General features: G+C 42.0%; 1 protein-coding gene across 1 annotated transcript in view; it reads left to right on the top strand.

The window, feature by feature from the left end:
- The first annotated feature begins 207 nt into the window (after positions 1 to 207).
- zgc:101566 (transmembrane protein 263) overlaps positions 208 to 27,008 on the top strand; it is a 55,169-nt gene continuing 28,368 nt past the window's right edge. The window contains exons 1-2 of the mRNA XM_029697127.1: positions 208 to 389; positions 1,136 to 1,247. Of these exons, the coding sequence (XP_029552987.1) occupies positions 384 to 389; positions 1,136 to 1,247 (118 nt within the window). The 5' untranslated portion in view covers positions 208 to 383. The remainder of the gene's footprint in view (positions 390 to 1,135; positions 1,248 to 27,008) is intronic.

Below are 27,008 nucleotides of genomic sequence, written 5' to 3'. Positions count from 1 at the left end.
TAGAAGGTAGTAAGATAAGCATTTCGCCGTTATAACATTTGCTAAAAACTGTGTACGCGACAAGCAAACTTTGATTTGATTTAATAATGGACCATTACGCTGCTCGTTGAATTATTTGACTCGATGCTCTCCCCTTGCGACTGAAAATCATCATTACAAGTTAAAGATGAAGAATTCAGTAAACATCCCAAACGTCACTTCCGGTTATTATTTTGACAGCAAAACACTGCAACATTTTGCAATACTAATTTCTGGTCCCCATTATATGGGTATTTTAACACCTTTTGTGTTTTTTGCTTCACATTTATTAGCTCATTTTACTTGTGTGGTGGAATTGGCAATATTCGGAAAAAGATCAGTCTTCTGGTTCTAGCTAGCAGAAGATGAAGGTGAGTAGGGGGTGATTTTGTTTTTGTTGAAATCGTAAGCTAACGTTAATGGTTTTGAAATGCACGTATTGTGTGGGAATCTGTGCTGTTCGCATTAAAGATCAATAAAACATTGTTTTTATTGCAATTGTATTGCAGACGTATCACATAATTGTACAAATGTTGGCGTCATACACAGAATAAATGCACATCGTGAAGCTACGACATCACTAGAGTCCCTCCCCCTGCATAGCCTACTACAGTAGCTAGTAGTGATGCTCTTTCAGTGAACAACAAGAACCTGTTTGCTACGTATGTAGTGACTTCACTGCTTCAGAACATGTTGCTGGTTACTTTGTGTTCATGTTGGTTACAGAAACATGATACACAGTAGCCACTTTGACGTGAGGCTGTCACAGTATTCCAGCTGCCTCTATTGTCTGGCCAATGATGTGTGTCAGTGTAATAGGATTATTTTTTGCCTAGAGCCACCTCATCATTCTTTATTCTATTATTTTATATTGTTTTATATTCTTATATCAAACATTACGTCTTGATATTAAGCTTTTTTTTTTTAGCTTTCTTATACTACATTTATTTATTTCATCCCTGTACTATCACCATAGACATACTGCATACTATTGTTTATGCTGTATGAATTATGTCCTCATCTGAACTGATAAATACAATTATATGATATATAATATTCTGTATTCAGTTAGGCCTATGTGGATGCAATTCTCACACTGTCTTGTCTTGTCCTGTAGGTCCCTAGCGATGAAAATGAGGTGGTGGAGGAAGGCAGTAGCAGTTCAACACCAGTAGACAACTCCAACAACGAGGAAATTCCACCTTATCTACGCGAAGAACCTCCTGAAGGTAGTATCATGGTCTTCTTGTTCATATCCAAGTTTCAGTTTAAGGTTACTATTGAAATATCGAAAAAGATTATTGTGTGTTTTTGTCTTGGTGAACATTAGAAACATGGGATATTATTTATATTCAATCTCTGACACTGATGTCTTATAGAGATATAGCTTAGATATAACCTGATTCAGCTTACCAACTAGCTAATTATTAGAATCCGGTGCGCTAGATTAGGGTTGGAGGACAGTAGCTTTCCAGGAACAGGGTTGGAGAGCCCTGGCTTACATGAATGAATGTCCAATCTTGAACGGTTGTAACAACAGTTTGTATTTTCTCAGAGAGGGCGTCCATCAGTCGTTTGGAAAGAGTCAAGTCATCAGCTCTGTCATTCAGCTGGTGGTCATGGGTATCAATCTGATCATACACTATCTGATGATGTAGTGTGGCCTAGTGGCCTGTAGAGTGGCATATTGGCCAACAGAAAGTTTTGAACATCATTTATTGTTAGAACATAAACAGTAGGTGGCAGTGAAACCATATCCTAAAGATCTAGGCTCTATCTGTGATGTGTGGTGCTTATACAGGCTACACGTATAAGGTTATTAGTCATTACTTCACATTTCAAATTTACCCCCTAATTCAACCAATTTTTCTGCACTAGAACCATGTGTTCCTAAGCGCACAGCATGAGGTATTTGAACCAAGGTCTGCTGTTAAGATGAAGACATGCATCTTTCTTTCACACTGATGCCTTCCACAGTCTCGTCCCGACACATTGCATCAATCATATCTAGCCTAATTGTGCCTGTTAATATTCAACTTCAATGGAAAGAAATGTGGTCCTTATTCACCTCATTGAGGTGAAAAGTGTATTGGTCCTAGTGCAAAAAAAGCTTGTATCTGTTAGTACATTTTAGGAAACATAAAATGGATTATGAATATTAACTCTGCCTTCATCTTGTTTTTGAGAAAAGTATTATGCCTGTCTTTAATATATGGACACTACACAACACCTAGATTATGTTAATTCTCTCCCTGGAAAAGAAAACAACACTATTTTGGCCAAGGACTGTAAATAACTGCAATCTGACTCACCAAAGCATTTACGACGGCATATTTGGAACAATATGTTGCTATAATTTACAGAGGCTTTGCCAGAATGGGAGACTATTATACACTGCATTCGGAAAATATTCAGACCGCTTGACTTTCCACATTTTGTTACGTTACAGCCTTATTCTAAAATTGATTAAATAAAATACAAATGATTCATAAATCTACACACAATACCCTATAATGACAAAGCAAAAACTGTTTTTTTTGCAGAAATACCTTATTTACAGAAGTATTCAGACCCTTTGCTATGAGACTCGAAATTGAGCTCAGGTGCATCCTGTTTCCATTGATCATCCTTGAGATCCAACTTGATTGGAGTCCACCTGTGGTAAATTCAATTGGTTGGACATGATTTGGAAAGGCACACACCTGTCTATATAAGGTCCCACAGTTAACAGTGCATGTCAGAGCAAAAACCAAGCCATGAGAACAAAGTAATTGTCCTTAGAGCTCCGAGACAAGATTGTTTCGAGGCACAGATCTGAGGAAGGGTACCAAAAAATTTCTGCAGCATTAAAGGTCCCCAAGAACACTATGGCCTCCATCATTCTTGAGTGGAAAAAGTTTGGAACCACCAAGATTCTTCCTAGAGCTGGCCACCCGGCTAAACTGAGCAATCGTGGGAGAAGGGCATTGGTTAGGGAGGTTACCAAGAACCCAATGGTCACTCTGATAAACCTCCAGAGTTCCTCTGCGGAGATGGGAGAACCTTCCAGAAGGACAATCATCTCTGCAGCACTCCAGCAATCAGGCCTTTATGGTAGTGTGGACAGACGGAAGCCACTCCTCAGTAAAAGGCACATGACAGCCCACTTGGAGTTTGCCAAAAGGCACCTAAAGACTCTCAGAGCATGAGAAACAAGATTCTCTGGTCTGATGAAACCAAGATTGAACTATTGGGCCTGAATGCCAAGCGTCATGTCAGGAGGAAACCTGGCACCATCCCTACGGTGAAGCATGGTGGTGGCAGCATCATGCTGTGGGGATGTTTTTCAGAGGCAGGGACTGGGATACTAGTTAGGATCAAGTCAAAGATGAACGGAGCAAAGTACAGAGAGATCCTTGATGAAAACCTGCTCCAGAGCGCTTAGGACCTCAGACTGGGGAGAAGGTTTACCTTCCAACAGGACAATGACCCTAAGCACACAGCCAACACAACGCAGGAGTGGCTTCAGGACAAGTCTCTGAAGGTCCTTGAGGGGCCCAGCCAGAGCCCGGACCTGAACCCGATCAAACATCTCTGGAGAGACCTGAAAATAGCTGTGTTTAGATTGATGAGGGGAAAGAACATATTTAATACGTTTTAGAATAAGGCTGTAATGTAACAAAATTAGGAAAAAGTCAAGTGGTCTGAATACTTTCCGAATGCACTGTATATCATTTGGCTGTATGTATTTTTAGATATAGGCCTATTGTAAATGTGTATTTTATTGTTGCGTCACCTGAGTACTTTCCGAATGCATTGTATATGGTGATCAGTCGGTATTAGGGCATAATTAAGTAATAAGGCCCAAGGGGGTGTGTTGTATATGGCCAATATACCACAGCTAAGGACTGTTCTTATGCACATGACACAACGTGGAGTTGTTGGGTGTCTTATTGCTATTATAAACTGGTTACAAACGTGGTAACCCATGGTATACGATCTGATATACAGTATCACGGCTTTCAGCCAATCACAATTCAGGGCTCGAACCACCCAGTTTATAATATTGCTTTTGGCTTTAATCCTATGTTGAAAGTAGTGCATTGCATGCCAGTTGTTATGAGCTCGTAATAGGTATTTTAATTGGAAGTTCCTGTACATGCCTGGTACGTTAACTAGGCTACTTTATATCCCTATAGTTACCTTGTAAATAGCCTATGTGAATATTAAGTGTTTCTACATCCTATTATTTTCAGTGCTTCACAATCTCCCAACAAGGAGTCATGTATCGCTCATCGTTCAGTCTGCAAGAGTTGAAATGAATATTTCTTTCAAGGTCTTTTCTGCTGTAATTTCAGAAAAAGCCTGTGAGGTAAATGTAAGTCTTTCTTGGGAGGAGAGGGACTTAATGTGATTTTCTACTTTACCAGTTTTCCATTCTACCCTGCTGCAGTTGAGAGCTAGTCTAAGACCCGGTACAAATCTGTATTCTCTGGACCCAAACAAACAGGATTAAAAGAGAAAATGCCCAACAGGATATGCTGTGCCATGATAAAACACAATCAGAAGCAGTCAGTGTGAACAGAGTAGGCCTACCCTAAGAACTCATCTGTGGAATGGGGCGGCAGGTAGCCTAGCGGTTAAGAGCATTGGGCCAGCAACCAAAAAGTCACTCGTTCGAATCCCTGACCATGCAAGGTGAACAAATCTACTGTTCTGCCCATGAGCAAGGCAGTTAAACCCCAACAACAACTGCTCCCCGGGCGCCGATGACGTGAATGTTGATTAAGGCAGCCCTCCTCACCTCCCTGATTCAAAGGGGTTGGGTTAAATGCGGAAGACACATTTTGGTTGAATGCATTCAGTTGTGCAACTGACTAGGTATAGTGATATCAATGATATTGTTTCAGTCATACAAAGGCCTAGACTATACATTAGGCTTGATTATTTACAGTGGTTGCCATTATAAGGCATACCAGATTGAATAGGCCTTGTTTTTTTATATATAATTTTTTTTTTAATGCAATTTTGAACAGTAACCATGACAGGCATGAAATGAATCTTATTGGCCAATTATATATAGTTCACTGCAGCTGAAGGACTCCATCCTACAGATATTGTGGAATGTGAAGTTAGATGTCCATGTACGTTTGATGTTCTTCTACAGTATGAGTACAATACCCTTTGAAAATCAATTATTTACAAAGCAACTTGAGTCAGTCCTTCTCATGATTGACAGTCACGTACTGTATCGCCAGTAGAAACCACCACAACACAACCTGCACATCAGAAAAGCCAAAATCACAGTGCTTGTTTGTTCCTTGTCATAACTTCTCACCAAAGTTGCTCCTGAAGGGTATCGGCTAGAATTCCATCTGTTACGAGTTATTAATAGGACCAAATGAAGTTTTATTGACTTTTTGTCCCTGTTTCTCCTGTCCTGTTTGCTGGTGCAGTCTAGGCTGCTCCATCATGCTGACAGATCCAGTACACATCAGGGGAGGATGGTGATGTGCTGTGTAACTGTGATGGATGGACTGTCACACAGCTGAGCTCTCAGCGACACTGTGTGTGTGTGTGTGTGTGTGTGTGTGTGTGTGTGTGTGTGTGTGTGTGTGTGTGTGTGTGTGTGTGTGTGTGTGTGTGTGTGTGTGTGTGTGTGTGTGTGTGTGTGTGTGTGTGTGTGTGTGTGTGTGTGTGTGTGTGTGTGTGTGTGGGTGTACTACTCCCCCAAAGTCCTATCCCAACAGCTTGTCCACCTGTGTCTCTGCTCCGCTTCTGATTAGTAGAACACCTCCAAGCTCCAGCCTTCTGTATGACTCACTCCCAGGCATCACAGATTCACAGGCTTGATCTTATCCCAGTAATACTGTGGCACTGGCATAGGCAATATTCATAGACACACTCGCGTGGCTCTGAAAGGTTACAGCGTGACAATCGGGTTGCTTTAAATAAGGGTTTGATGCTTGCTGTGATTATCATCAGTATTTATTTTAAATTATAGAGCCGTTAACATTTTCATAATAATATAATCAAGCAGAAGTTGATCACTTTGTCTTGTAATGGAGGGGCTATGGGTTATGTTGTTGTTGTTGCTCATACTTTACAGCCTTCATGCTGCTTGCATTTTACATTTTAGTCATTTAGCAGACGCTCTTATTCAGAGCGACTTACACTAGTGAATGCATACATTTCATACATTTTTTCTTCGTACTGGTCCCCCGTGGGAATCGAACCCACAACCCTGGCGTTGCAAACACCATGCTCTACCAACTGAGCGACTGTGAGTGTATCCATATCCAACACTGAAGTGTGTGTGTGTGCTCGCGTATCCATCTCTAACACAGGAGGAGTCGGGGGGAAGACTAAACCTTTCTGTGTTTAATGAGCAGGAAACACACACACACACACACAACTCAAAGCAAACATAGTGCTCACAGATTATTTCTAGTTCCTAAGGCTATACTCCATAGATCTGTTATTGTCAAATCCTGTGATTGTGTGAAAGTTCTGCGTGGATGCCATCTGGAACTGTCTCCATCCACAATGTGTCTGTATCCAAAATGGCACCCATATTCCCTACACTGGACTGTATATAGCCATAGGGTTCTTGTCAAATGTAATGCACGACATAGGGAATAGGGTGCCATTTCAGACTCAGCCCGTGTCTTCCTGCTTCCAGGAAAACCTCACTTCCAATTTGTGTCACCTCTATGTGTTGTCAGCTCATTGGAAATGGTTATCTGGCCATAAAATGCACTGTCATTCTGAAGTGCCATACTGTTGGGTGAGGAGAAAGCTCCTCAGTCCATCACTCACTATCGACGTCTCTCGTCTGACTGCTAGTTGGTTTACCGACTGGCCTGAGTAGTGTTGCACTGTAGACCTGTACCACGGTAATATCACGTTGCCAAAATGTCATGATACTTATGATACCAACATTTTGGAGTACCGTAGTACCGTTTCAAATGATACTACCGACTTTTTCAGCCCTACTGATCTTTTATTTATTATTATTATTCATTAAGTCCGTTTTGTATAAATTCTGTTGAATTTCAGCAACAGCCACTAGTGTCTTGTTTGGGTAGGTCCAATAATATCCACAGCTGTAATCAGCCAGCTGCATCGCCTACCAGCCCTCAAAGCTAATTTATGCGTGATCCGAAAATCTGGTTGTATGCTCCATATTTTTCTTTTTTTTCTTTATTTAACTAGGCAAGTCAGTTAAGAGCAAATTCTTATTTACAATGACGGCCTACCCCGGCCAAACCCGGACGACGCTGGGCCAATTGTGCACCGCCCTATGGGACTCCCAATCACGGCCAGATGTGATACAGCCTGGATTCGAACCAGGGACTGTAGTGACGCCTCTTGCACTGAGATGCAGTGCCTTAGACCGCTGCACCACTCGGGAGCCCAAACTCGGGAGGGTGTGACGCAATTGCCGAGCCTCTTGTGGTGTGCAGAGACCAAATTGAGCTCTGTACCTCATTGCTGTGCGCCTCCCAAATATTGTAACAATGCAGAGTGCTCCGTATGGCTCCCCATTGACATGATGGGTGGGGGTGGGGTGGGGGGGGGGCAGCTCTGCGCTGCTCCGTGAAGCGCAATAAGTATGAATGCCCAACTTCTGCAGAGGCCATATCACTGTAAATGCTGCACGGCCAATGCCGTGCAGCATGCCGTCCACCAAGTACTAAGTCATGTTTTGCAGAGGGGTCAAATACTTATTTCCCTCATTAAAATGCAAATCAATTTATTTTTGTTGTTATTCTGTCTCTCACTGTTCAAATAAACCTACCATTAAAATTATAGACTGATCCTTTCTTTATCAGTGGGCAAACGTACAAAATCAGCAGGGGATCAAATACTTTTTTCCCCCACTGTATATACACAGACTTGAAATCATTGGCCACTTTAATAAATGGAACGCTAGTCACTTTAATAATGTCACTTTAATAATGCTTACATAATGTTTACGTATCGCATTACTCGTGTCATATGTACAGTTGAAGTCGGAAGTTTGCATACACCTTAGCCAAATACATTTAAACTCAGTTTTTCACAACTGTTGTTGCACCAATGTGTACCGAACCATAAACATCAATGCCTTTCTTAAAATCAATACACAAGTATATATTTTTAAACCTGCATATTTACTGCTAACATGAATTTCTTTTAACTAGGGAAATTGTGTCACTTATCTTGCGTTCTGTGCAACAGAGTCAGGGTATATGCAGCAGTTTGGGCCGCCTGGCTCGTTGCGAACTGTGTGAAGACTATTTCTTCCTAACAAATACAGACAATTTCGCCAAACGGGGGATGATTTATCAAAAGCGCATTTGCGAAAAAAGCACAATCGATGCACGAATGTACCAATCCATAAACATCAATGCGTTTCTTAAAATCAATACACAGAAGTATATAATTTTAAACCTGCATATTTAGTTAAAAGAAATTCATGTTAGCAGGCAATATTAAACTAGGGAAATTTTGTCACTTCTCTTGCGTTCATTGCAAGCAGAGTCAGGGTATATGCAACAGTTTGGGCCGCCTGGCCCGTTGCGAACTAATTTGCCAGAACTTTACGTAATCATGACATAACATTGAAGGTTGTGCAATGTAATTTAGACTTATGGATGCCACCCATTAGATAAAATACGGAACAGTTCCGTATTTCACTGAAAGAATAAATGTTTTGTTTTCGAAATGATAGTTTCCAGATTTGACCATATTAATGACCTAAGGCTCGTATTTCTGTGTGTTATTATATTATAATTAAGTCTATGATTTGATAGAGAAGTCTGACTGAGCGGCGGTAGGCAGCAGCAGGCTCGTAAGCATTCATTCAAACAGCACTTTACTGCGTTTGCCAGCAGCTCTTCACAATGCGTAAAAGCATTGTGCTGTTTATGACTTCGAGCCTATCAACTCCCGAGATTAGGCTGGCAATACTAAAGTACCTAATAGAACATACAATAGTCAAAGGTATATGAAATACAAATGGTATAGAGAGAAATAGTCCTATAATAACTACAACCTAAAACTTCTTACCTGGGAATATTGAAGACTCATGTTAAAAGGAACCACCAGCTTTCATATGTTCTCATGTTCTGAGCAAGGAACTTAAACGTTAGCTTTTTTACATGGCACATATTGCACTTTTACTTTCTTCTCCATCACTGTGTTTTTGCATTATTTAAACCAAATTGAACATGTTTCATTATTTATTTGAGACTAAATTCATTTTATTGATGTATTATATTAAGTTAAAATAAAAGTGTTCATTGTTCATTCAGTATTGTTGTAATTGTCATTATTACAAATATATATATAAAAATTGGCCGATTAATCGGCATCAAATGTTTTTTGGCCCTCCAATAATCGGTATCGTATCGGCGTTGAAAAATCATAATCGGTCGACCTCTATTCAATATATCCACATCATTTTCCTCCTCATGATGCCATCTATTTTGTGAAGTGCACCAGTCCCTCCTGCAGCAAAGCACCCCCACAACATGATGCTGCCACCCCCGTGCTTCACGGTTGGGATGGTGTTCTTCAGCTTGCAAGCGTCCACCTTTTTCCTCCAAACATAACGGTGGTCATTATGGCCAAACAGTTCTATTTTTGTTTCATCAGACCAGTGGACATTTCTCCAAAAAGTACGATCTTTTGTCCCCATGTGCAGTTGCAAACCGTAGTCTGGCTTTTTTATGGCGGTTTTGGAGCAGTGGCTTCTTCCTTGCTGAGCGGCCTTTCAGGTTATGTCGATATAGTACTCGTTTTACTGTGGATATAGATACTTTTGTACCTGTTTCCTCCAGCATCTTCACAAGGTCCTTTGCTGTTGTTCTGGGATTGATTTGCACTTTTCGCACCAAAGTACGTTCATCTCTAGGAGACAGAACGCGTCTCCTTCCTGAGCGGTATGACGGCTGCGTGGTCTCATGGTGTTTTTACTTGCATACTATTGTTTGTACAGATGAGCGTGGTACCTTCAGTTTGGAAATTGCTCCCATGGATGAACCAGACTGGCTGATTTCTTTTGATTTTCCTATGATGTCAAGAAGAGAGGCACTGAGTTTGAAGGTAGACCTTGAAATACATCCACAGGTACACCTCCAATTGACTCAAATTATGTCAATTAGCCTATCAGAAGCTTCTAAAGCCATGACATAATTTTATGGAATTTTCCAAGCTGTTTAAAGGCACAGTCAACTTAGTGTATGTCAACTTACATTTTACATTTTTTTTACATTTTAGTCATTTAGCAGACACTCTTATCCAGAGCGACTTACAGTAGTGAATGCATACATTTCATTTCATAAATTTTTTTCTGTGCTGGCCCCCCATGGGAATCGAACCCACAACCCTGGTGTTGCAAACACCATGCTCTACCAACTGAGCTACAGGGAAGGCCCTGTAATTGTGATAAAGTGAATTATAAGTGAAATAATCTGTCTGTAAACAATTATTAGAAAAATGACTTGTGTCATGCCTAACCGACTTAACAAGGAATTTGTGGAGTGGTTGTAAAACGAGTTTTAATGACTCCAACCTAAGTGTATGTAAACTTCCACTTTCAACTGTATGCACTGTATTCCATACTATTCTAATGTATGTCAAGGCTCAGGGGAAGACCCAGATGCATACAGTTTCAAAGTAACAAAAGTTTATTCCAAAAATGGGGGCCGCTAAACGACAGGTCAAGGGCAGGCAGAGGTCAGTAGTCCAGAACAACGTCCGAAAGGTACAGAATGGCAGGCAGGCTCAGGGTCAGGGCAGGCAAAGGTCAGTAATCCAGGGGCGTATAACAAGGTACAGAATGACAGGCAGGGTCAGGGCAGGCAGAATGGTCAAAAACCAGAAAAGATAGAAAACAGGAACTAGAGACAGACAGGAGCACGGGAAAAACGCTGATAGGCTTGACGGAACAAAATGAACTGGCAACAGACAAACAGAGAACACAGGTATAAGTACACTGGGGATAATGGGGAAGATGGGCGACACCTGGAGGGGGTGGAGATAAGCACAGAGACAGATGAAACAGATCAGGGTGTGACACTGTATCTTAGTCTATGCCGCTCTGACATTGCTCGTCCATATATTTATTCTTAATTCCATTTCTTACTTAGATTTGTTTGTATTGGGTATATGTTGTGAAATTGTTAGATATTACATGTTAGATATTTCTGGACTGTCGCAACTAGAAGCACAAGCATTTAGCTACAACCGCAATAACATCTGCTAAACACATGTATGTAACCAATACATTTGATTTACCTAGCTAACAACCTGGCAACTTGACAGTAGGTTTAGGCAAATTTGATTGGCACAGGAAGAAAGGAAAAGGGTCTGCTACTCATGAAATGTGCTTCAAAGGTAGGATTCATATAGGCCTAACTATATCAAAAATCTATCTCTTTCTGGTGCTCCTTACATTGTGTTTGGTGCCAAACGTTTTTAAAGTTGGGAGCAGTGTGTGTGTTTGTGGGAGATTAGAGAGTGGTGTGTGTTTATGGGAGAGAAGGAGACCAAGAGAGTTTGTGAGAAAGGGAAGGAGAGTATGTGTGCTCCTTACATTCTGTTTGGTGCCTAAAGTTGGGAGCTGTGTGTGTGTGTGTGTGTGTGTGTGTGTGTGTGTGTGTGTGTGTGTGTGTGTGTGTGTGTGTGTGTGTGTGTGTGTGTGTGTGTGTGTGTGTGTGTGTAAGAGAGTGAAGGAGACCGAGAGAGTCAGCATTCTGTTTGGACATCTGCCCTACATTATAACAATATCACTCATCTCCCCCATTCAAGTATTGAACACACCATTGGCATACAAGAGTGGCTTACATTAACATTTGTGAATACAGTATTAGAGCCAGGTCACCCGTGATACAAGTCAGTATTCGACGTCCATCCGTGTCTGAGGCCGTCGGGAGATGACAGGGAAGCAGTGATCGCTGTTACCTTCAAGTAGGTTTGGTTTTGCTCAGGTGTTGTGGACAGGGATGGTGAAAGTGCGTAAGCATCTGCCTCGGATTCCAAAGGTTGCAAGTTTGAATCCAGTAATAGAAAGTTGTTTTTGAGATTTATGTTGTAAGCCTATCCCAAACCTTAACCCTTACCTTAACCATTCAGAGTTAATGCCTAAACACTTTGAAATTTGACATTTGCAACAACTTCGCCATTTTTTTGAACGTTTGAGAAACATGGATCAACGTCTAATTCTGACATGAGACTGCGAGAGCTAGTTGAGTATTATCCCAGGGAAGGAACAAATAGAACACAACTGCATCATGGTTTATCATCCAGAAATACCCCCCCCCATGATGTGCCAAATAAATGATGTCCAGTTCAGGGCTCCACTTATGCATTTGGTTTGCTAACTTGCTAGATGGTAAGATCAAGCTTCTTTTTTTTTACAGCAGAGATAATCAATCCCCTCCCTGGATCAAGATCCCTGTTGCCTAAATAGTTTTGTGCATCACATTAAATAGCGCCTTTTGTGTGCACTTCCAGTAATACCATATATCCCGGTATGACGGTATGAATATCTGGATACCCCTCAACCCTTATTTGTATCCCATTTGACTGCAAAGAGGTATTTCCTTAATGGTTTTTCATATCTCTGTATTGCTGTTAACTCATTCCTCCCCTGGGAGTCTTGTCAGATGCTACATGCTTTTAGGAGCAAGTGAGACATTTTAACAAAATGATGAAAACAACATTTGCTTTCTCTTGGAGAGAGGGAGAGAGGATGGAAATGTCTACTTGTCAAATATGAACAATTTCGATTAAAGGCCCAGTGCAGTCAAAATTCTGTTTTTCCGGTGTTTTATCATATTGTACAACATCTGATGAAACTAACACTATAAAAGTGTGAAAACATTTGATCAGTGTTATTTCCTGATAGTTGTTGGTTAAAAATACAATCTAAACCGGACCTTCTAATCATCAAGTTTGCATGGGCGGTAGTTTCGGCTTTCCATGGTGACATCACCATGCGGCAAATTGGTTAATAGACCAATAAGAAAGAGTTCCAAACCTCTCTGCCAAACAGCTTGTTTCAGTTTTCCCCTCCCCACTCAGATCACTCCTAGACAGTCCAAGCAAAATTATTGCCTGAGAAATAGTTTTTTGTCCCAAAAAAGGCAATGTCTCCCCATTTTAATGGAAACAGTACTTAATTGTTACAGAGAAATGATTTGATATTAATATAAAAACTACTGCATTGGGCCTTTAAGAAAAGCAAGCTGTTTGTGTTGAAGTTTGTGTTGTGGATGTTCACATCTAATTATATTCCACACTGTGTTATTCTCTTATCAGCTCCTTTTTGTCATAAGGCATACATTCAGAATGTGGTGGGGCTGACAGGTTGTGAGAAGAACTCTCCTTCCTCACTGCTGCTGTGTTCAAGTGACTGGCAGGCTGTCTGTAGCACACTTTCTGCAGGAACAATGAAATTCAGCAAGGCGCCAGCCTGCCATCTGTACAGGCAAATTATGACACTTCATTACTTTATTGGCCCATCTCTCTTTCTCTCCCTCTTTGTCTTTTTCATCCTCGTTCCCGTTCTCATTTTTTCTCTGTCTCTCTCCCCCCCCCCCTCTCTCTTCTGTCTCTTTCTCTCTACCCCATCTCTCCCTGACACTTATAGTATATAGCCTACCTTTTGTGGTGTAAGGAATCAGGGAGCGCACGATAAAGAATCAAGTCCGAAAGAGAAGGGGTTAATCTAGCCACATTTAGCCATATTCTGTTTCTGCTCTACCGCCATGTTTGGTAATGCTACAAGCAGCTGTGAGTGTCCTATGTGTTGGGTGGAGAAATAGCCTAAACTGTCAAGTACCCACAATGGTGGGAAAGGAGGACAGAGGCCAGTGTAACTTAGCCTGTGTTGTTATGTGGAGGTGGAGGCCAGCAGAGAGAAATGAGGAGTGTGCTTTTAGCCAAGCTCCTCTGTCTAGTCCTAAACTGGCTCAGCTACTCACATTTCTAGTGTAAGTCACATTTGTAGTCTGCCCCAGGTGCCTGGATATCAAATAAATACATCTGTGGTTTCAGAGGAAAATGTTTGGCCCTCTTTGGTTTTCAGGACCACAAGGGGATGCAAGCCGTCAGAGATGGTACAAACATTACCACCAACCAACCGGTTAGAAGTTCGGCCAGATCACAAGGACAACCTTTGTAGGCGAGATAGCCTTGGCTGAGATGAGAGCAGAGTACTGCTTTCACTCTGGTCCTCTTTTTGCTTCCAGGGACACAAGGGATTGGTCAGGGAGACATGCTACAAACATGATAATCTACCAGCCTGTCTAAACCCCTTCACTTTTCAACACTGCCTGAATCTTCTGTTCTGCCATATGGCTGTATTGCAAGTAGATACAGTAGGTTAGAGAACCTTGGCTCAGATGAGAGCATGGCTTACACTGTAAGCTTCCATATCTCCAAGCCAACACCACATGCCTTTGTGATAGTGATCATAGACAACAAACAAAATATTGTACATGGAAATGGAAAAGAAACGTCATCTTAATATGTCGACTAGTTTATATTTTTGCATTTGTTGAAAACATTTCATTGGGCTTCATTTTCAGTCAACTAGACTAGATGTCGATCGGTAGTACTTTACTTTTTTATATATTACATTTTTTGGGGCATTTTAGTCATTTAGCAGACACTTTTATCCTCTGACTTAGGGGTTAAGTGCCTTGCTCAAGGGCACATCGACAGATTGTTCACCTAGTTGACTCTGGGATTCAAACCAGCGACCTTTTAGTTACTGGCCCAATGCTCTTAACCACTAGGCTACCTGACGCCTTTTTCTTGCTCTTATGAAATGAGTCCATTTAACGAGCTACACAACATGACCAAACGTATGTGGACACCTGCTCGTTGAACATCTCATTTCAAAATCAAGTCGGTGTTCTAATTCATTCCAAAGGTGTTCGATAGGGTTGAGGTCAGGGCTCTGTGCAGGCCAGTCAAGTTCTTCCACACCGATCTCGACAAACCATTTCTCTATGGACCTCGCTTTGTGAACAGGGGCATTGTCATGCTGAAACAGGAAAGGGCCTTCCCCGAACTGCTGCCACAAAGTTGGAAGCACAGAATCGTCTAGAATGTCATTGTATGCTGTTAAGGTTTCCCTTCACTGGAACTAAGGGACCTAGCCCAAACCATGAAAAACAGCCTCAGACCATTATTCCTCCTCTACCAAACTTTACATTTGGCACTATGCATTGGGGCAGATGGCATTCGCCAAACCCAAATTTGTCTGTCGGACTGCCAGATGGTGAAGCGTGATTCATCACATCATTCATCACAGAGAACTAGTTTCCTCTGCTCCAGAGTCTAGTAGTTGCGATCTTTCCACCACTCCAGCTGACGCTTGGCATTGTGCATGGTAAACTTAGGCTGGTGTGCGGCTGCTCTGCCATGAAAACACATTTTATGAAGCTCCCGACGAACAGTTCTTGTGCTGACTTTGCTTCCAGAGGCGGTTTGGAACTCGGTAGTGAGTGTTGCAACCGAGGACAGCCGATTTTTTTTGGCGGTACACACTTCAGCACTCTGGGGTCTCGTTCTGTGAGCTTGTGTGGCCTAACACTTCGGGGCTGAGCCGTTGTTGCTCCTAGACGTTTCACTTCACAATAACAGCACTTACAGTTGACTGGGGAAGCTCTAGCAGGGCAGAAATGTAAAAAAAAAATACTTTTTGAAAGGTGGCAACCTAAAACGATGCCACGTTGAAAGTCATTGAGCTCCTCAGTAAGGCCATTCTACTGCCAGTGTTTGTCTATGGAGATTGCATGGCTGTGTGCTCAATTTGAAACACCTGTCAGCAACAGGTGTGGCTGAAATAGCTGAATCCACTAATTTAAAGGGTTGTCCACCAGTGGAGGCTGCCGAAGGGAGGACGTCTCATAATAATGGCCGGAATGGAGTGAATGGAATGGTATCAAACACGTTTTTGTTTTGTTTTCATGTGTTTGATACCATTCCATTTACTCCATTCCAGCCATTACACTCCCATTCCAGCCATTACACTCCCATTCCAGCCATTATTATGAGCTGTCCTCCTCTCATTAGCCTCCACAGGTGTCCACATACTTTTATATACACTGCTCAAAAAAATAAAGGGAACACTTAAACAACACAATGTAACTCCAAGTCAATCACACTTCTGTGAAATCAAACTGTCCACTTAGGAAGCAACACTGATTGACAATACATTTCACATGCTGTTGTGCAAATGGAATAGACAACAGGTGGAAATTATAGGCAATTAGCAAGACACCCCCAATAAAGGAGTGGTTCTGCAGGTGGTGACCACAGACCTCTTCTCAGTTCCTATGCTTCCTGGCTGATGTTTTGGTCACTTTTGAATGCTGGCGGTGCTTTCACTCTAGTGGTAGCATGAGACGGAGTCTACAACCCACACAAGTGGCTCAGGTAGTGCAGCTCATCCAGGATGGCACATCAATGCGAGCTGTGGCAAGAAGTTTTGCTGTGTCTGTCAGCGTAGCGTCCAGAGCATAGAGGCGCTACCAGGAGAAGGCCAGTACATCAGGAGACGTGGAGGAGGCCGTAGGAGGGCAACAACCCAGCAGCAGGACCGCTACCTCCACCTTTGTGCAAGGAGGAGCAGGAGGAGCACTGCCAGAGCCCTGCAAAATGACCTCCAGCAGGCCACAAATGTGTATGTGTCTGCTCAAACGGTCAGAAACAGACTCCATGAGGGTGGTATGAGGGCCCGACGTCCACAGGTGGGGGTTGTGCTTACAGCCCAACACCGTGCAGGACGTTTGGCATTTGCCAGAGAACACCAAGATTGGCAAATTTGCCACTGGCGCCCTGTGCTCTTCACAGATGAAAGCAGGTTCACACTGAGCACATGTGACAGCGTCTGGAGACGCCGTGGAGAACGTTCTGCTGCCTGCAAAATCCTCCAGCATGACCGGTTTGGCGGTGGGTCAGTCATGGTGTGGGGTGGCATTTCTTTGGGGGGCCGCACAGCCCTCCATGTGCTCGCCAGAGGTAGCCTGACTGCCATTAGGTACCGAGATGAGATCCTCAGACCCCTTGTGAGACCATATGCTGGTGCGGTTGGCCCTGGGTTCCTCCTAATGCAAGACAATGCTAGACCTCATGTGGCTGGAGTGTGTCAGCAGTTCCTGCAAGAGGAAGGCATTGAAGCTATGGACTGGCCCGCCCGTTCCCCAGACCTGAATCCAATTGAGCACATCTGGGACATCATGTCTCGCTCCATCCACCAACGCCACGTTGCACCACAGACTGTCCAGGAGTTGGCGGATGCTTTAGTCCAGGTCTGGGAGGAGATCCCTCAGGAGACCATCCGCCACCTCATCAGGAGCATGCCCAGGCATTGTAGGGAGGTCATACAGGCACGTGTCAAGGCCACACACACTACTGAGCCTCATTTTGACTTGTTTTAAGGACATTACATCAAAGTTGGATCAGCCTGTAGTGTGGTTTTCCACTTTAATTTTGAGTGTGACTCCAAATCCAGACCTCCATGGGTTGATAAATTGGATTTCCATTGATTATTTTTGTGTGATTTTGTTGTCAGCGCATTCAACTATGTAAAGAAAAAAGTATTTAATAAGATTATTTCATTCATTCAGATCTAGGATGTGTTGTTTTAGTGTTCCCTTTATTTTTTGAGCAGTGTATATAGTGTATCTTTTGCTGAAAATGAAATATTGAGTATCTGAAATTCCCAGGTCAGCTTTCAACTCTGGCTTGATCAACGGAAACGGTCTGCCTACTATTAGATGCTATAGACAGACAGATACACAGATAGTCAACCAGTCTGCTCCTGGTGAGAGAACATGCTGGAGCATGCTGCTGCCTCCTGAACACTGGCAGGCTGGCCCATCAACATATCCACATCCACTCTGTCAGATCTAATCTTAAATGTCTTATTTTTCCCTCTTTCTCTCGCTCTCTGTCTCACTCTCTCGCTCTCTGTCTTGGTCTCTGTCTTTCTCTCTCTCGCTCTCTCTCTCTCACTCGTTCTCTCTGTCTCTCTGTCCCCCCCACTCATTCTGTCATGTGTGTGTTACACACACACATGCACCCTGCTACCCATCCAAATGTAGCCATACATCCCAGAGGTAAGCAGTAATACCCTGTCTGGCTGCCGTGGAAATGGTTCGGAGGATGGATGGATGTCTCTGTTAGATCTCCCCGAAGCACAAACACTGACACAAGATTGTGTGTGTGTGTGTGTGTGTGTGTGTGTGTGTGTGTGTGTGTGTGTTATGCAGGCTGGAGGAAGGAGCTGAACAACTTAGATTTTCTTCCATAAATCCCAGCAGATGAGGAAGAGGGATTGGGTCCTGTCAGGGCCAGCAGAAATTCAACCTTATTTCTCATCTTGTCTGTCAGTCAGTGTCAAGAGTGGGCTGAGGGGAGAGGCTCAGGGAGGGGAGAGCTGGACTTAGAGCAGGCAGTCTGGGATTTGGGAAGCTGTTCAATGGTTATTTCAATTATTGATGTAGACCAATTGATTCTTGGAGAATTTAACCTACAGTGAGCTCCAAAAGAATTGGAACAGTGACATGGTTTTTGTTGTTTTGGCTCTGTACTCCAGCACTTTGGATTTGAAATGATACAATACATGTTAGTGCAGACTGTCAGCTTTAATTTGAGGGTATTTTCATCCATATCGGGTGAACCGTTTAGAAATTACAGCAGTTTTTGTACATAGTCCCCCCATTTTAGGGGATCATAAGTATTGGTACAAATTAACTTATGTGTATTAAAGTAGTCAAAAATGTAGTATTTGGTTCCATATTCCTAGCATGAAATTATTACATCAAGCTTGTGACTCTACAAACTTGTTGGATGCATTTGCTGTTTGTTTTGGTTGTGTTTCAGATTATTTTGTGCCCAATAGAAATTAATGGTAAATAATGCATTATGTAATTCTGGAGTCACTTTAAGTGTAAATATCAACAGAATATTTCTAAACACGCCTACATTAATGTGAATGCTACCATGATTTTGGGGGGGAATTATATATATTTTCGGGGGTATGATAACCTCTCTTGTTATTTGTAATGGTGAGAGGTCTTGGGGGTATGATATTTGTGCGTCTGTAACTGTTTCACTCATCATTCACGATTCATTCAGGATTCATTCAGGATTATCTATAATCATGGTATTATCCACATTAATGTAGGCGGGTTTAGAAATCATATTCTGGGGGGCGGAGCTAGCATGTTGGAGTGAACGGCTGTGTGTGAGGCTCCTGCAACTTTTTAGCGAAATAATCTAACTTAACCTACTTTATTGCACTTTTTACAACAAGCGTTTCTTTCTAATACAATATTGTAACTTTCTATGTGGAAATGGCGAGTAATAAGCGACCAAAGGACAATAAATCCACTTCGGAGGCCTACTCCCCGCCAAACAACGAGACAGACATGGCGGAAGGCACAGGTAACAACGTGACACTTACAGAACTTACCCGGGCTCTGGGAGAACTACGTGTTGCTATAGCTGAGGATCTTAAGGCTACTATTGCTGAACTGGACACTAAAATTGAGAGCACCATTTGAACGGTCGCCTCGCAGGGCCAGAGTATTGTGGACCTTGAGAAAGCCTCTGAATTCAACGCTGGTAGGATCGACGAGTTGGAGAAGCTATGCACGTCATTGCAGGATAGTGTGCAGAGGCTTTCTGTGAAAGTGGTCGACCTGGAGGGCCGATCTAGACGTCACAACCTTCGCGTTGTTGGGCTGGCAGAGGGGATAGAGGCGGGCTCTCGCCCCACCGACTTCTTTGCCAAGCTATTGAAGGATGCAATGGGATCGGATGTTTTGGCTTCAGATCCCCAACTGGACCGTGCACATCGCGCCCTTGTCCCAGTGCCTCGACCGGGCCAACGTCCTCGCCCAGTAATCATCTGTTGTCACAGTTTCAAGACCAAGGATCTTATCCTGCGCGAGGCTCGATTGAGGGGCAACCTGTTACATAAAGGGCACCCCTTCCGTGTCTACGAGGATTATGCGCCCGATGTGGCAAAGCACCGCGCCGGCTACAGAGATGTCATGACCAAACTCTACAAACTCCATCTTCGCCCAGCCTTGCTCTTCCCTGCAAGACTAAGAATTACCCCGCCTTCCGGAGAGAAGATTTGGCTCTCCTCGGTCTCGGACGCAGAGAAGTTTATCCGGGAATATACGCCAATCCCCCGTACAGGTTAGAGTGCCTTGTCATTGTGTGTTAGGGTCTGCTCATGGACTCGAACCCATACTATACCATAACGGGTGAAACCGTACTAAACGGTCTCGACAGGGCCTGCCGAACATATAACACGCTGAGCTGACCAATGGAGGGCGGTTAGAGCTCTCATTTAACGTCAGTTTCACTTTAATTCCGACTGGGTTCGGGGTGGTGCCTGTTTGGGAGGCCTTCCAGGTCTGATCATTGACACTTTCGGATGGATATACTTATGTTCCCCCATTTTTGTTTTGTTTCGTTATTTATTTTTCAATTCTTACATTATTCCTATTACCATACCAGTTAGTTATTGCTTGCGGGGGTCTGGGGGTGATGGCTGGGAAGGGGCAGACACCTGGATAGCAAGTTGATGTTTTGTGCTGTTCTGCCTTTGTCATAGCCTGGCCCGCTCTCACGATTAGATTCCCACCAGACCTCCGTGGTGCTTGTGTCTGTGTAGGTGTGCGTACATATAATTACTATGTGTACTTTATTATTATTCTCTCTTAGCATTTTAGTATTAGGTATGTGTATATTTTAAATTAGTGTAGATTACTATTCTGGGGTGTGTATGTAGATGTGTGTGTGTGTGTGTGTGTGTGTGTGTGTGTGTGTGTGTGTCTGTATATATATTTTTTTAAATATTTATTTCTATAAGTATATATTTTTGGTTGTATGTGTATGCACGTGTGTACGTGTGTGTGTATGTGTATGCACGTGTGTACGTATGTGGGTATGCGTGTATATACTTGCGCATGGGTGTGTGTAGGTAGGTGTGCACGTGTGTGTATATATGTGCACGTGTGTGTGTGTGTGTGTGTATGTATGTATGTATATGTACAAGTGTATGTATGTATATGTACATGTGTGTGTATGTGTATGGATGTATGTGTGTGTGTATGTGTGTGTGTATGTATGTATGTATGGGTGTGTATATGTGTGTATATAGGTATGTATGTGTGTGTGTATGTATATATGTGTGTGTGTGTGTGTGTGTGTGTGTGTGTGTGTGTGTGTGTGTATATATATAATATATATATATATATATATATATGTATGTGTATATATATATATATAATATATATATATAATATATATATATGTGTGTGTATATGTATATATATACATATATCACTATTGTTTTTTTAGTTATTAAAAATAATTGTTTAAATTTTATTTAGAAGGGAAAAAAATGTATTTTTTTTATTTTTTATTATTATTATTATTTTTTTTTTAAACATTTTATTGGGGGGTACGTTCAATTTATCAAAATCCTTGTTCCCATCTCCTAACCCACAATATGTAATTGTACTGCTGTCTATGTCGGTTGCTGATGGTTTATGTTTAGACCGGCATTGCTTAGCAATGTAATCTTGTGATGCTATATCTTGCTTATCTCAGGGATCGACCCAAGATGAAGCTTAAGTGCACAATATGTTTAAGTTGCAACTTATTCTGTTTAGGTTTATTAGATGCTAATTGAACACTTTATTCGCGGGAGCCTCCTCAGTTCAGATGTTAGTAGAAGTTCTAGGATAATGAGAGGTGAACGTATAGTTGGGATTTTATTTTTGTTTTACCTCTTGTTCAAGGTCGCGCCGTGCTTTTTTGACAATGTGTTTATTATTTTTATTTTCATGTTTTTTTCTCTCCTTTTTGTGTATGCCTGTTAAATGTGGGTTGATGGGAGGGGTAAATTTTGGGGAAAGTAGGGGAACAGGGTGGAGAGTAAAGGTGCTTGCAGGGGGGGAGGGGTGGGTTGGATACTGCTCGGGTGTAGGTGCTACATATGCTGATCATGATGGTTTGGTGCGCTTTCTTACCTTTTTAGTAACTTACATGCTATGCAGGCCACCATAGGAACTACAAATGAGAGGAGGGCGGGGCTTACATTCACTTCCTGGAATGTCAAGGGTTTAAATGAACCAACTAAGAGAGGCAAGGTCCTAGCCCGCTTGAAAGCACTCTCGTCTGATATTATATTTTTGCAAGAAACCCATCTGAAAAACAATTCTCATAACAGACTTAAATGTAAGTGGGTGGGGCAAGTGTATCACTCTAACTTCTCTGCCAAAACGAGAGGCACAGCGATTCTGGTACGGAAAGGAATTCCCTTTCAACATAAAACCACTATTGTGGACAAAGAGGGTCGTTATGTGATCGTAATAGGAGAGATCCACTCTACTTCTGTAACTCTACTAAATATCTATGGGCCAAACATTGATAACCCCTCTTTTTTCAAAAGAGTCCTTGCCCTGATTCCAGATATCTCCCATACTAACCTGGTCATTGGAGGGGACCTCAACTGTGTACTTGACCAATATTTGGATAGATCCTCTACCCGGGGAACCCCTACCTCCTATTCAAGCGAATTCCTGAATACCTACATAAAAAATTAGAACTTATTTGATATATGGAGGATCTCTAACCCTACGGGTAGGGAATACTCCTTTTACTCTCATGTTCACAATGTTTATACTCGAATTGACTACTTTTTGGTTGATGCTAAACTACTCCCCTATACCTGTAATGTGAGGTATCATGATATTATAATCTCTGACCACAGTCCACTCACCTTCTCCCTGAGATTGGGTGACATCGTACCAGACGAGAGGGTCTGGAGGTTGAATCCTCAGCTCCTCACTGAACCAACATTCTGTGAACATCTTAAAGATCAAATTACATTTTTCTTTGATACCAACGACAACACAGAGACTTCCCCAGCATTGTTGTGGGAAACACTGAAGGCTTATTTGAGAGGCTGTATCATCTCCTTTCAGACTGCCAGGAGTAGGCAAAACAGAAGAGAATTGGTAGAACTGGAGGGACAAATTCACTTACTGGATAGGGAGAATGCTAGACACCCATCTAGGGAGAAACATAAAAAAATGATGTCTTTAAAATTTAAATACAATCAGATCCTCTCTGCTAAAATTGCTAAATCTTTTCTCTATGCCAAGCAAAAATATTTTGAGTTTGGTGACAAACCACACAAACTACTCGCCAGACAACTTCGTAAGAATGTGAGTAACCGTATGATTCACAAAGTTAAATCTGCATCTGGGGAATTACTCTCTTCCCCCAGAGACATAAATGACAGATTCCGTCAGTTTTATGAGACTTTATATACATCTAAAGCGGACCCTAACCCCTTAATTATGCAAAACTTTTTGGAGAACTGTAATCTTCCTGCCCTGAACCAGGAAGACTCTAACTTCCTGAATAAGGAAATATCTCTTGAAGAAATTACAGAAACAATAAAATCTCTAAAGAGTGGCAAGACCCCGGGCCCAGATGGATACCCGAGTGAATTCTACAAAACATTCAGCAACATGCTCTCTCCCTACCTACACAAAATGTTGGTTCAGGCCAACGAGGATGGAGTGCTCCCATCCACTTTGGATGAGGCGTTTATTACAGTTATACATAAGAAGGGTAAGGATCCGGAAGAGGTAGGGTCATACAGACCAATATCCCTCCTTAATACAGACCAAAAGATTTTAGCAAAAACTTTGGCTAACAGGCTGAGCACTTTAATTGGCAAATTGGTCCATTCAGACCAGACCGGCTTTATCCCTAACAGAAACTCATTCTTCAATCTCAGGCGCCTATTCAACATTATGTATTCTCAGAGGTTACCTAACGTGGACCTAGCCATTATATCTCTTGACGCTGAAAAGGCCTTTGACCAAGTTGAGTGGCCCTATCTATTCAAGGTCCTACAGAAATTTAATATTGGAGATGGGTTCATAAAGTGGATCCAGCTTTTATATAGGAACCACAGTGTGCGAGAATACTCACTAACCAATCATTGTCGCCCCGATTTAACCTTCACAGAGGGACAAGGCAGGGTTGTGCGCTGTCACCTATGCTCTTCGCCCTTATTATTGAACCTCTCGCTCAAGCGATCAGATCTCATGCAGCAATACACGGCTATAATACTAAACATACTCTAAATAAGATTTCCCTATACGCAGATGACATTCTCCTCTATGTAACAGAACCCCAAGATAGTATTCCAGCTATTCTGGAGGTGATTAATTTGTTTGGTACCTTCTCGGGATACAGAATAAATTGGAACAAGAGTGAATTAATGCCCATTCGGTTGCAAAACACCTCCTGGCTAGAACATCTTCCACTTAAGCTATCTTCAGATAAATTTACCTACCTTGGAATTGTAGTTACCAAACAATACTCCTTACTATTTAAAGAGAATTTCCCCTCTCTGATGCAAAAACTTAAGGCAAACATACAATTTTGGAGAACTCTCCCAATTTCTCTGCTCGGAAGAATTAATGCCATTAAAATGGTCTTCCTCCCACAACTGCTCTACCTATACCAGAACATCCCAATATTCATACCTAAATCCTTTCATAAACAACTGGACTCTATTATCAATCCTTTCATCTGGGATTATAAAACACACAGGATAGGTAAAAAAACACCTCTGTAAATCCAAGATGGAAGGAGGATTGTCTCTCCCAAACTTTATATTTTACTACTGGGCCGCCAACCTCCGCGCTGTTACGTTTCTGCTGGATGACGCACTCCCGCCACCCAGCTGGCTTAGTATGGAGCGAGAGGAGTGCCACCCCTTCTCTATTGGTGCTGTGATTCTGTCACCTGTCAATCTGGAGATGTCACTTTACCGTAACAATCCTATTATACATAGCACAGTCCGAATCTGGAAGCAAATTAAAGTCCACTTTGATCTTAGACCAATATCATTCATGGTTCCTGTTGCCAGGAATCCCTCCTTTGCCCCCTCTAACCTTGATAACACCTTTGAGCGGTGGGGAGAGTTGGGGATAAGTACCATAGGGGATTTATATATAGGGGGAACCTTTGCTTCCTTTGAATCGCTGAGGGAAACTTATAATCTTCCCAGAAGTAACTTTTTCAGATACCTACAGATTAGAGACTATGTTAGAAAATACCTCCCAACATTTGGGAATGCTAAACCTTCCATGTTTGACGGATGCATAAAAATATGCCCCACCTCAGACAAACTGATATCTCGTATATATGATGCTTTTCAATCTGTTAGCGCACCCTCTACTGATGCCATTAAGGCAAAATGGGAGGAAGAACTAGGGACTGACATTTCGGTGGCAGACTGGGAAGATAGCTTGGTGTATATCCACACCTGCTCTATTAACTCCAGACATCGTCTCATACAATTCAAGGTATTACACAGATTACACTACTCCAAAACCAAACTGCATAGGATATTTCCTGGTACATCCCCTATGTGTGATAAATGTCAGGCGGAGCAGGGTACACTTCTCCACTGCTTTGCCCTATGCTCTGACTTGTATGGGTATTGGTGTGGAATTTTTGGGGTCCTCTCTGAAGTTCTGGAGACTTCAATAGACCCAGACCCGCTTCTGATAATCCTGGGAGTGTCCGATTCCCTAAACGGATTAACCAACTCCCAAAAACAACTCATCTCTTACAGTCTCATTTCGGCAAAAAAATTAATCTTGTTGTTTTGGAAAAAGAGGGAAGCGCCCTCTACCAAATTTTGGCTCAGCGAATTGGCAAACACTGTACACTTAGAAAGAATTAGATATATTTTGAACAATAAATGATCAACATTTGATCAAATCTGGCAGCCTTTCCTCTCTTACTTGGACCAGGCGGCGCTGTGAATTTGCACTTAACGCACTCTCAATTGTCATACGGTAATCTACCTTTGGGCAGCGTGTGCTGGCCCCGCCACCCGAGCAGTTGGGAGGGGAATAGGGTGGAATAAGGGGGGATAAAGTGGGGTATAAGTGGGGGGGCTACATCGACCCTTTTTTTTTTTTTTTCTTTTTTCTTTCTACCTGTCCTTGTTTTGTATGTCTTGTTTTGTAATATTTGTTTTGTGCCCAGAACTCTGGGTCTTTTGGTTAATGTCTGTTCTCTTATGTTTAGATAAGAACTGTAAACTTGTCTTTTATACCTATACACCATTCTTGTGTATGTGTTCAATAAAAAATATGTGAAAAAAAAAGAAATCATATTCTGTTCTTATTCACAATAAAAGTGACTCCAGAATGACATAATACATTATTTACCATTCATTTCTATTGAGCACAAAATAATCTGAAACACAAGCAAAACAAACAGCAAATGCATCCTACAAATGTGTCGAGTCACACGCTTGATGGAGTCATTGTGTGCTATGAATATGTGACCAAATACTAAAAGCTGTAATATGTCACTTTTTGGGCAAGCGGACCAAATTCACATAGAAATGTGAGTTACAGAGATGTAATTCGCATTGACAGCAAGTCTAAGAAGCAGTAGATCTATTCTATGTGCGCTATTTCTATGCTTCCCGTTCTTAAGTTTCATTTTTGCATCTTTTACTCTGTTTTGTACACCAGCTTCAAACAGCTGAAAATACAATATTTTTGGTTATTGAAAAATATTTCAGAGGTTTAGATGGTACAATGATTCTCTACTTGCTTGTTTTGCCACATAAACTTAAATTAGCGAACTATTATAATTTTAGCAACCAGGAAATGGCTATTTCTGCATATTGCACCTTTAACTTTGTACTACTTTAATACACATACAGTATAAGTGAATTTTCCCAATACTTTTTGTGCCCTAAAATCGGGGGACTATGTGCCACCAGTGCTGTAATTTCTTAACAGTTCACCCGATATGATTGAAAATGCCCTCAAATTAAAGCTGACAGTCTGCATTTTAACCTCATAGTCATTGTATAATTTCAATACCTTTGGAGTACCACTGTCTGTCTTTATCATAACCCAAAATAT

The sequence above is a fragment of the Salmo trutta genome, chromosome 17, assembly GCF_901001165.1.
Source record: "Salmo trutta chromosome 17, fSalTru1.1, whole genome shotgun sequence".
In the NCBI taxonomy this organism is placed as follows: Eukaryota; Metazoa; Chordata; class Actinopteri; order Salmoniformes; family Salmonidae; genus Salmo; species Salmo trutta.
Note: the sequence above shows the minus strand (reverse complement) of the source record. Positions and strands in the feature narration are given on the sequence as shown.